Source organism: Salvelinus alpinus, chromosome 5 (assembly GCF_045679555.1).
Source record: "Salvelinus alpinus chromosome 5, SLU_Salpinus.1, whole genome shotgun sequence".
In the NCBI taxonomy this organism is placed as follows: domain Eukaryota; kingdom Metazoa; phylum Chordata; class Actinopteri; order Salmoniformes; family Salmonidae; genus Salvelinus; species Salvelinus alpinus.
The window spans coordinates 10,041,376-10,053,250 of record NC_092090.1 but is presented as its reverse complement, the minus strand read 5'-3'; the positions used below and the strand labels follow the sequence as shown (position 1 = coordinate 10,053,250).

General features: G+C 44.8%; 1 protein-coding gene across 4 annotated transcripts in view; it reads right to left on the bottom strand.

Moving 5' to 3' along the window:
• LOC139575515 (very-long-chain (3R)-3-hydroxyacyl-CoA dehydratase-like) overlaps positions 1 to 11,875 on the bottom strand; it is a 21,361-nt gene that overhangs the window by 5,381 nt on the left and 4,105 nt on the right. For all 4 annotated transcript variants that reach the window (XR_011674961.1, XR_011674962.1, XR_011674963.1 and 1 more), the window contains exons 7-8: positions 11,634 to 11,761; positions 10,707 to 10,819 (exon numbers count right to left, since the gene is read on the bottom strand). Coding sequence is in view for 1 of the 4 variants with exons in the window: in XM_071400524.1 (XP_071256625.1) it covers positions 10,707 to 10,819; positions 11,634 to 11,761 (241 nt within the window). In the remaining 3 variants the exon portion in view is untranslated. The remainder of the gene's footprint in view (positions 1 to 10,706; positions 10,820 to 11,633; positions 11,762 to 11,875) is intronic.

The following is an 11,875-nucleotide window of genomic DNA, read 5'->3' as shown; positions in this document are numbered from 1 at the left end:
AATTTTTTTATTTATTTTTTATTTAACCTTTATTTAACCAGGTAGGCAAATTGAGAACACGTTCTCATTTACAATTGCGACCTGGCCAAGATAAAGCAAAGCAGTTCGACACATACAACAACACATAGTTACACATGGAGTAAAACAAACATATAGTCAATAATACAGTGAAAAAAAAAATAAGTCTATATACAATGTGAGCAAGTGAGGTGAGATAAGGGAGGTGAAGGCAAACAAATATATGTATAAATAAATAAAAATATAAAAGGCCATGGAGGCGAAGTGAGTACAACACAGCAAGTAAAATAAAAACTAAAAAAACAATGGAATGGTTGGTTTGCAGTGGAAGAAAGTGCAAAGTAGAGACAGAAATAATGGGGTGCAAAGGAGCAAAATAAATTAATAAATAAATACAGTAGGTAAAGAGGTAGTTGTTTGGGCTAAATTGTAGATGGGTTATATACAGGTGCAGTAATCTATGAGCTGCTCTGACAGCTGGTGCTTAAAGCTAGTGAGGGAGATAGGTGTTTCCAGTTTCAGAGATTTTTGTAGTTCGTTCCAGTCATTGGCAGCAGAGAACTGGAAGGAGAGGCGTCCAAAGGAAGAATTGGTTTTGGGGGTGACTAGAGAGATATACCTGCTGGAGCGCGTGCTACAGGTAGGTGCTGCTATGGTGACCAGCGAGCTGAGATAAGGGGGGACTTTACCTAGCAGGGTCTTGTAGATGACCTGGAACCAGTGGGTTTGGCGACGAGTATGAAGCGAGGGCCAGCCAACGAGAGTGTACAGGTCGCAGTGGTGGGTAGTATATGGGGCTTTGGTGACAAAACGGATGGCACTGTGATAGACTGCATCCAATTTATTGAGTAGGGTTTTGGAGGCTATTTTGTAAATGACATCACCGAAGTCGAGGATTGGTAGGATGGTCAGTTTTACAAGGGTATGTTTGGCAGCATGAGTAAAGGATGCTTTGTTGCGGAATAGGAAGCCAATTCTAGATTTGACTTTGGATTGGAGATGTTTGATGTGAGTCTGGAAGGAGAGTTTACAGTCTAACCAGACACCTAGGTATTTGTAGGTGTCCACATATTCTAAGTCAGAGCCGTCCAAAGTAGTGATGTTGGACAGGCGGGCAGGAGCAGGCAGCGATCGGTTGAAGAGCATGCATTTGGTTTTACTTGTATTTAAGAGCAGTTGGAGGCCACGGAAGGAGAGTTGTATGGCATTGAAGCTCGCCTGGAGGGTTGTTAACACAGTGTCAAAAGAAGGGCCAGAAGTATACAGAATAGTGTCGTCTGCGTAGAGGTGGATCAGAGAATCACCAGCAGCAAGAGCGACATCATTGATGTAAACAGAGAAGAGAGTCGGTCCAAGAATTGAACCCTGTGGCACCCCCATAGAGACTGCCAGAGGCCCGGACAACAGACCCTCCGATTTGACACACTGAACTCGATCAGAGAAGTAGTTGGTGAACCAGGCGAGGCAATCATTAGAGAAACCAAGGCTGTCGAGTCTGCCAATGAGGATGTGGTGATTGACAGAGTCAAAGGCCTTGGCCAGGTCAATGAATACGGCTGCACAGTATTGTTTCCTATCGATGGCGGTTACGATATCGTTTATGACCTTGAGCGTGGCTGAGGTGCACCCATGACCAGCTCTGAAACCAGATTGCATTGCGGAGAAGGTGTGGTGGGATTCGAAATGGTCGGTAATCTGTTTGTTGACTTGGCTTTCGAAGACCTTAGAAAGGCAGGGTAGGATAGATATAGGTCTGTAGCAGTTAGGGTCAAGGGTGTCCCCCCCTTTGAAGAGGGGGATAACCGCAGCTGCTTTCCAATCTTTGGGGATCTCAGACGACACGAAAGAGAGGTTGAAGAGGCTAGTAATAGGGGTGGCAACAATTTCAGCAGATAGTTTTAGAAAGAAAGGGTCCAGATTATCTAGCCCGGCTGATTTGTAAGGGTCCAGATTTTGCAGCTCATTTAGAACATCAGCTGACTGTATTTGGGAGAAAGAGAAATGGGGAAGGCTTGGGCGAGTAGCAGAGGGGAGGGCAGTGCTGTTGTCCGGGGTGGGGGTAGCCAGGTGGAAAGCATGGCCAGCCGTAGAAAAATGCTTATTGAAATTCTCAATTATAGTGGATTTGTCGGTGGTGACAGTGTTTCCTATCTTCAGAGCGGTTGGAAGCTGGGAGGAGGTGTTCTTATTCTCCATGGACTTTACGGTGTCCCAGAACTTTTTTGAATTTGTGTTGCAGGAAGCAAATTTCTGCTTGAAATAGCTAGCCTTGGCTGTTCTAACTGCCTGTGTATATTGGTTTCTGGCTTCCCTGAAAAGTTGCATATCACGGGGGCTGTTCGATGCTAATGCAGAACGCCATAGGATGTTTTTCTGTTGGTTAAGGGCAGTCAGGTCAGGAGAGAACCAAGGGCTATATCTGTTCCTGGTTCTAAATTTCTTGAATGGGGCATGCTTATTCAAGATGGTGAGGAAGGCATTTTTAAAAAATGACCAGGCATCCTCTACTGACGGGATGAGATCAATATCCTTCCAGGATACCCCGGCCAGGTCGATTAGAAAGGCCTGCTCGCTGAAGTGTTTCAGGGAGCGTTTGACAGTGATGAGTGGAGGTCGTTTGACCGCTGACCCATTACGGATGCAGGCAATGAGGCAGTGATCGCTGAGATCTTGGTTGAAAACAGCAGAGGTGTATTTGGAGGGCAAGTTTGTTAGGATGATATCTATGAGGGTACCCGTGTTTACGGAATTGGGGTGGTACCTGGTAGGTTCATTTATAATTTGTGTGAGATTGAGGGCATCAAGCTTAGATTGTAGGGTGGCTGGGGTGTTGAGCATGTTCAAATTTAGGTCGCCTAGCAGCACGAGCTCTGAAGATAGATGGGGGGCAATCAGTTCACATATAGTGTCCAGAGCACAGCTGGGGGCAGAGGGTGGTCTATAGCAGGCGGCAACGGTGAGAGACTTGTTTTTAGAGAGGTGGATTTTTAAAAGTAGAAGTTCAAATTGTTTGGGAACAGACCTGGATAGTATAACAGAACTCTGCAGGCAGTCTTTGCAGTAGATTGCAACACCGCCCCCTTTGGCCGTTCTATCTTGTCTGAAAATCTTGTAATTGGGGATGAAAATGTCTGAATTTTTGGTGGTCTTTCTAAGCCAGGATTCAGACACGGCTAAAACATCCGGGTTGGCAGAGTGTGCTAAAGCAGTGAACAAAACAAACTTAGGGAGGAGGCTTCTAATGTTAACATGCATGAAGCCAAGGCTATTACGGTTACAGAAGTCATCAAAAGAGAGCGCCTGGGGAATAGGAGTGGAGCCAGGTACTGCAGGGCCTGGATTCACCTCTACATCACCAGAGGAACAGAGGATGAGTAGGATAAGGGTACGGCTAAAAGCTATGAGAATTGGTCGCCTAGAGCTACTAGAGCAGAGAGTAAAAGGAGGTTTCTGGGGGCGATAAAATAGTTTAAAGGAATAATGTACAGACAAAGGTATGGTAGGATGTGAATACAGTGGAGGTAAACCTAGGTATTGAGTGATGATGAGAGAGATATTGTCTCTAGAAACATCATTGAAACCAGGTGATGTCATCGCATATGTGGGTGGTGGAACTGAGAGGTTGGATATGGTATAGAGAGCAGGGCTAGAGTCTCTACAGTGAAATAAGCCAATAAACACTAACCAGAACAGCAATGGACAAGGCATATTTACATTAAGGAGAGGCATGCTAATCGAGTGATCAATAAGGGTCCAGTGAGTAGAGGTTGGTTGGGGTCGTGGCGATCCAGACAGCTGGCCGGGTATATGGCTATCGGTAGCAGCATAGGATGGAGGTCTGTTTGTAGATACCTCGTGCGTTTCCGTCGGTAGGTTAGTGGGGTTCCGTGTAGTGGGGTTCCGTGTGGTAGAGGGGATCAATCCAAATTGGCAAAATAGATATAGTGACCCAAGGAAAAAATAAAATAAATAAATAATAATAATAATAATAGTTGTCCAATATACTTGTTCAAATAGCAGCCGATAAGACAGCTAACGATTAGCGGGCCTCAGATGAGCGTTCAGGTAACGTCGGGACGGAGGTGCCAGTTGGATAAATCCCTCGGGCAGATAACGTCGGCAGTCAGTCGCGGCAGTCAGTCGTGAAGGCCCGGTGGGGTTCCGTATCTGCAGCAGCAACAAAAGAAACGGGTCCGGATGGTGATGGAACTCCTCAGCTGGCTAGCTCCAGAATGATTAGAGTTTGCTCCGGGGTCGACGTAAGCCAATAGTCACACGGTTTGCAGCTAGCTAGCTGCGAAATCAAGGTACAAGTGTCCAGAGCCTGCGGCTGGAATCCGGGGAAACTGAGAGAAAAAAAAAAGAGTCCCGGAATGCTCCGGTCCGAGTCGCGTTGCACAAAAGTGCCGGTAGATTATCGAGCTAAAGGAATAGCTGATGACCACTAAACGTGGGCAGCTGAAACACCAACGCTAGCCAGCAAACCGGCTAATTTCGGGGCAGCTACAGATTAGCTTCTGGCTAGCTATCGGAGTAGCTTCTGGTTAAGCTTTCAGGCTAGCTTCTGAATTAGCCCCTGGCTAGCTTCCACGATGGATTTTCAGATTGAGGTAAGTAATACTTTTTGTAATTGGTGAAGCGGGTTGCAGGAAAGCTTTTGCAGGAAAGCTTTTGTAGTTGAGTTCTTGGATAATAAAATAGATAAAAGATATGCGAAGAAAGGTGTAAATATATATATATACAGGACACGAACAATACGGAACAGAAAAAGACGTCTGAACTGCTAAGCCACCTTGGATCACCGGAGTGATACAACTAGTCTCACTAGCTGGTAATATAATGTCCATTCATGATTACAACTAGTCTCACTAGCTGGTAATATAATGTCCATTCATGGTAACAACTAGTCTCACTAGCTAGTAATATAATGTCCATTCATGATTACAACTAGTCTCACTAGCTGGTAATATAACGTCTATTCATGGTTACAACTAGTCTCACTAGCTGGTAATATAATGTCCATTCATGGTAACAACTAGTCTCACTAGCTGGTAATATAATGTCCATTCATGGTAACAACTAGTCTCACTAGCTGGTAATATAATGTCTATTCATGGTAACAACTAGTCTCACTAGCTGGTAATATAATGTCCATTCATGGTAACAACTAGTCTCACTAGCTGGTAATATAATGTCCATTCATGGTTACAACTAGTCTCACTAGCTGGTAATATAACGTCCATTCATGGTAACAACTAGTCTCACTAGCTGGTAATATAATGTCTATTCATGGTAACAACTAGTCTCACTAGCTGGTAATATAATGTCCATTCATGATTACAACTAGTCTCACTAGCTAGTAATATAATGTCCATTCATGGTAACAACTAGTCTCACCAGCTGGTAATATAACATCCATTCATGATTACAACTAGTCTCACTAGCTGGTAATATAACGTCCATTCATGGTAACAACTAGTCTCACTAGCTGGTAATATAATGTCCATTCATGGTAACAACTAGTCTCACTAGCTGGTAATATAAGGCACATTCATGATTACAACTAGTCTCACTAGCTGGTAATATAATGTCCATTCATGGTAACAACTAGTCTCACTAACTGGTAATATAATGTCCATTCATGGTAACAACTAGTCTCACTAGCTGGTAATATAAGGCACATTCATGGTAACAACTAGTCTCACTAGCTGGTAATATAATGTCCATTCATGGTAACAACTAGTCTCACTAGCTGGTAATATAAGGCACATTCATGGTAACAACTAGTCTCACTAGCTAGTAATATAATGTCCATTCATGGTAACAACTAGTCTCACTAGCTGGTAATATAAGGCACATTCATGATTACAACTAGTCTCACTAGCTGGTAATATAATGTCCATTCATGGTAACAACTAGTCTCACTAACTGGTAATATAATGTCCATTCATGGTTACAACTAGTCTCACTAGCTGGTAATATAATGTCCATTCATGGTAACAACTAGTCTCACTAACTGGTAATATAATGTCCATTCATGGTTACAACTAGTCTCACTAACTGGTAATATAATGTCCATTCATGGTTACAACTAGCCCCACTAGCTGGTAATATAAGGCACATTCATGGTTAAATGAAGATCTGTAGATCAAATCGTATTTGTCACATGGTAGATATGTAGATATAGGTAGGGGTAAAGTAACTAGGCAACAGGATAGATAATAAACAGTAACAGCAGTGTATGTGATGAGTCAAAAACATTAGTGCAAAAAGGGTCAATGCAGATAGTTAAATAGTTAACCAATAGCTACCCAGGCTAACTATTTAGTAGTCGTATGGTTTGGGGGGTAGAAGCTGTTCAGGGTCCTGTTGGTTCCAGACGTGGTGCATCGGTATCGCTTGCCGTGCGGGAGCAGAGAGAACAGTCTATCATTTGTGTGGCTTGAGTCTTTGACAATTGTTAGGGCCTTCCTCTGACACCGCCTGGTACCTTCCTCTGACACCGCCTGGTACCTTCCTCTGACACCGCCTGGTACCTTCCTCTGACACCGCCTGGTACCTTCCTCTGACACCGCCTGGTACCTTCCTCTGACACCGCCTGGTACCTTCCTCTGACACCGCCTGGTACCTTCCTCTGACACCGCCTGGTATAGAGGTCCTGGATGGCAGGGAGCTCAGCCCCAGTGATGTACTGGGCCATACGCACTACCCTCTGTAGCATCTTGCGGTCGGATGCCAAGCAGTTGCAATTCGAAGCGGTGATGCAGCTAGTCAAGATGCTCTCCAATGGTGCAGCTGTAGAACTTTTGGAGGACCTGAGGGCCCATGACACATCTTTTCAGCCTCCTGAGGGGGAAGAGGCGTTGTCGTGTCTTCTTAACAACTGTGTTGGTGTGTGTGGACCATTTTAATTCCTTAGTGATGTGGACACCGAGGAACTTGAAGCTCTCAACCCGCTCCATTTCAGCCCAGTCGTGGATGGGGGCATGCTTGGCCGTGGGTTTTCCGTAGTCCACGATCTACTCCTTTGTCTTGTTGACGTTGAGGGAATGGTTGTTGTCCTTGCACCACACTGCCAGGACGCTGACCTCGTCCCTATAGGCTGTCTCATCTTCATTGTTGATCAGGACAACCACCGTCGTGTTGTCAGCAAACTTAATGACGGTGTTGGAGTCGTGCGCGGCCACGCAGTTTTGGGTGAACAGGGAGTACAGGAGGGGACTAAGCATGTACCCCTGAGAGGCCCCTGTGTTGAGGGTCAGCGTTGCTTACCCTCATCACCTGGGGGGGGGGGGGGGGGCAGCCCGTCAGGAAGACCAGGATCCAGTTGCAGAGGGAGGTGTTCAGTCCCAGGGTCCTTAGCTTAGTGATGAGCTTGGAGGACACTATGGTGTTGAACGTTGAGCTGTAGTCAATGAACAGCATTCTCACATATGTGTTCCTCTTATCCAGGTGGGAGAAGGCAGTGTGGAGTGTAATTGAGATTGAGTCATCTGTGGATCTGTTGGGGCGGTATGCAAATTGTGAATTGGAGTTGGTCAAGTAGACAATAAATGAGGTAAAGTAGTAGAAGAAAAATGTCAGTGAAGACACTTGCCAGCTGATCAGAGCATACTCCGAGTACGCATCCTGGTAATCCATCTGGCCCTGTGACTTTGTGAATGTTAACCTGTTTAAAGGTCTTACTCATATCGGCTACAGAGAGCGAGATCACACAGTCTTCCGGAGCAACTGGTGGTCTCATGCATGGTTCAGTGTTGCTTGCCTCGAAGCGAGCATAGAAGGTATTTAGTGCATCTGGTAGGCTCGTGTCACTGGGCAGCTCACGGCTGGGTTTCCCTTTGTAATCCTTGATAGTTTGCAAGCCATGTCACATCAGAGCCGGCGTAGTATGATTTGATCTTAGTCCTGTATTGACGCTTTGCCTGTTTGATGGCTCGTCGGAGGACGTAGTGGGATTTCTTATGAGCGTCCGGATTAGTGTCCCGTTCCTTGAAACCGGCAGCTCTAGCCTTTAGTGTGGATGTTTCCTGTAATCCATGGCTTGTGGTTGGGGTCTGTCTGTCTGTCTGTCTGTCTGTCTGTCTGTCTGTCTGGTCATTGTGAGGATGACGTCGTTGATGAACTTATTACTGAAGTCGGTGACTTATGTGGTAAACTCCAGAATGTAATCGGTTGAATCCCGGAACATATATTTCAGTTTGTGCTAGCGAAACAGTCCTGTAGATGTTTGTTATTCGGATATCATGGCAGTAATGGTGCCGAGTACAATGTACTGTTATAATCTCCACAGCCAGAAGAGGACTGGCAACCCTCAGAGCCTGGTTCCTCTCTAGGTTTCTTCCTAGGTTCCTGCCTTTCTAGGGAGTTTTTCCTAGCCACCGTGCTTCTACATCTGCATTACTTCCTGTTTGGGGTTTTAGGTTGGGTTTCTGTACAGCACTTTGTGACATCAGCTGATGTAAGAAGGGCTTTAGAAATACATTTGATTGATTGATGACAATTTCCTTACACCATATTTCTTACACCAAACCACTCTTTTTACGATACTTCGATAGCAGGTTAGGAGACTAAAGTTAAGGTTATAACAAAAGAGTTATGGAAAGCCCATGAAAGCGATGTAAACCATATGCCCTGGCCGTCTCAGTCACCAGATCTCAACCCAACTGAACACTTCTGGGAGATTCTGTTGCAGATCCTAATACAGTGTTTCCACCACCATCAACAAAACACCACCATTTTCTGGTGGAAGAACGGTGTCTAAACCCTCCAATAGAGTTCCAGACTCCTGTAGAATCTATGACAAGGTGCATTGAAGCAACTTTATGTCGTGATTCCTTTAATTTTGGCATTTATCTGGATGTGAGCTATACTGAGGTAGAGTTACCTGTCTATGGTGCTCTCTATTGACTATACTATAGAGGTAGAGTCACCTGTCCATCTCTATTGACTATACTATAGAGGTAGAGTCACCTGTAGATCTCTACAGACTATACTATAGAGGTAGAGTCACCTGTAGATCTCTATTGACTATACTATAGAGGTAGAGTCACCTGTAGATCTCTATTGACTATAGAGGTAGAGTCACCTGTAGATCTCTATTGACTATACTATAGAGGTAGAGTCACCTGTAGATCTCTACTGACTATAGAGGTAGAGTCACCTGTAGATCTCTATTGACTATAGAGGTAGAGTCACCTGTAGATCTCTATTGACTATACTATAGAGGTAGAGTCACCTGTAGATCTCTACTGACTATAGAGGTAGAGTCACCTGTAGATCTCTATTGACTATACTATAGAGGTAGAGTCACCTGTAGATCTCTATTGACTATAGAGGTAGAGTCACCTGTAGATCTCTATTGACTATACTATAGAGGTAGAGTCACCTGTAGATCTCTATTGACTATAGAGGTAGAGTCACCTGTAGATCTCTACTGACTATAGAGGTAGAGTCACCTGTAGATCTCTATTGACTATACTATAGAGGTAGAGTCACCTGTAGATCTCTATTGACTATAGAGGTAGAGTCACCTGTAGAACTCTACCCACTATACTATAGAGGTAGAGTCACCTGTAGATCTCTATTGACTGTACTATAGAGGTAGAGACACCTGTAGATCTCTACTGACTATACTATAGAGGTAGAGTCACCTGTAGATCTCTATTGACTATAGAGGTAGAGTCACCTGTAGATCTCTATTGACTATAGAGGTAGAGTCACCTGTAGATCTCTATTGACTATAGAGGTAGTCACCTGTAGATCTCTATTGACTATAGAGGTAGAGTCACCTGTAGATCTCTATTGACTATAGAGGTAGAGTCACCTGTAGATCTCTATTGACTATAGAGGTAGAGTCACCTGTAGATCTCTATTGACTATAGAGGTAGAGTCACCTGTAGATCTCTACTGACTATACTATAGAGGTAGAGTCACCTGTAGATCTCTATTGACTATACTATAGAGGTAGAGTCACCTGTAGATCTCTATTGACTATAGAGGTAGAGTCACCTGTAGATCTCTATTGACTATAGAGGTAGAGTCACCTGTAGATCTCTACTGACTATACTATAGAGGTAGAGTCACCTGTAGATCTCTACTGACTATAGAGGTAGAGTCACCTGAAGATCTCTATTGACTATACTATAGAGGTAGAGTCACCTGTAGATCTCTATTGACTATAGAGGTAGAGTCACCTGTAGATCTCTATTGACTATAGAGGTAGAGTCACCTGTAGATCTCTATTGACTATAGAGGTAGAGTCACCTGTAGATCTCTATTGACTATAGAGGTAGAGTCACCTGTAGATCTCTATTGACTATAGAGGTAGAGTCACCTGTAGATCTCTATTGACTATAGAGGTAGAGTCACCTGTAGATCTCTATTGACTATAGAGGTAGAGTCACCTGTAGATCTCTATTGACTATAGAGGTAGAGTCACCTGTAGATCTCTATTGACTATAGAGGTAGAGTCACCTGTAGATCTCTATTGACTATAGAGGTAGAGTCACCTGTAGATCTCTATTGACTATAGAGGTAGAGTCACCTGTAGATCTCTATGGTGCTCCAGAGGTAGAGTCACCTGTAGATCTCTATGGTGCTCCAGAGGTAGAGTCACCTGTAGATCTCTATTGACTATAGAGGTAGAGTCACCTGTAGATCTCTATTGACTATAGAGGTAGAGTCACCTGTAGATCTCTATGGTGCTCCAGAGGTAGAAGACGAAGAAGACCACTGCTTTGTTCTGCATCTCCTCCAGACTACCGAAGATCACAAACAGGATTACGTTCCTACCCACCACCTGGACAGGTCAACAAACAAAACAAAACAAAACTCACTGAAACACACTTCATTAAAGGGATAATTCACCCTAAATACAAAATCACTTGTTCTCAACCTGAAAGCTTCCTGTCCTCACCCTGAAAGCCTCCTGTCCTCACCCTGAAAGCCTCCTGTCCTCACCCTGAAAGCCTCCTGTCCTCACCCTGAAAGCCTCCTGTCCTCACCCTGAAAGCCTCCTGTCCTCACCCTGAAAGCCTCCTGTCCTCACCCTGAAAGCCTCCTGTCCTCACCCTGAAAGCCTCCTGTCCTCACCCTGAAAGCCTCCTGTCCTCACCCTGAAAGCCTCCTGTCCTCACCCTGAAAGCCTCCTGTCCTCACCCTGAAAGCCTCCTGTCCTCACCCTGAAAGCCTCCTGTCCTCACCCTGAAAGCCTCCTGTCCTCACCCTGAAAGCCTCCTGTCCTCACCCTGAAAGCCTCCTGTCCTCACCCTGAAAGCCTCCTGTCCTCACCCTGAAAGCCTCCTGTCCTCACCCTGAAAGCCTCCTGTCCTCACCCTGAAAGCCTCCTGTCCTCACCCTGAAAGCCTCCTGTCCTCAACCTGAAAGCATCCTGTCCTCAACCTGAAAGCATCCTGTCCTCAACCTGAAAGTCTCCTATGGGCAAGGAGAGACAATCCATGCTTTGGGTTGGTTTACAAAACCATTGCCGCTAACTTTAGCTTTGACTAACCAAAAACAACTAAAAGTCAATGTAACCTAAATTAGCACGTGTTTTATTTTAAACCCAAGTCATTTTGAAAGTTATTTTTCTGTGTGTTTGGATTGAACCATACCTGGATCATAGCTGGGAACACCCCTGTCTTGACCAGACCCACTAGAGGGTTCATGACCTCTGCTACGGCCATCATCTGACAGAAGTACATCATGTCAGCAATGGTGTGGAACGTGTCATAGAACGAGTCTGATAAGAGAGAGAGAGAGAGAGAGAGAGAGAGAGAGAGAGAGACAGAGAGACACAGAGAGAGAGAGAGAGAGAGAGAGACAGAGACAGAGACAGAGAGACAGAGACAGAGAC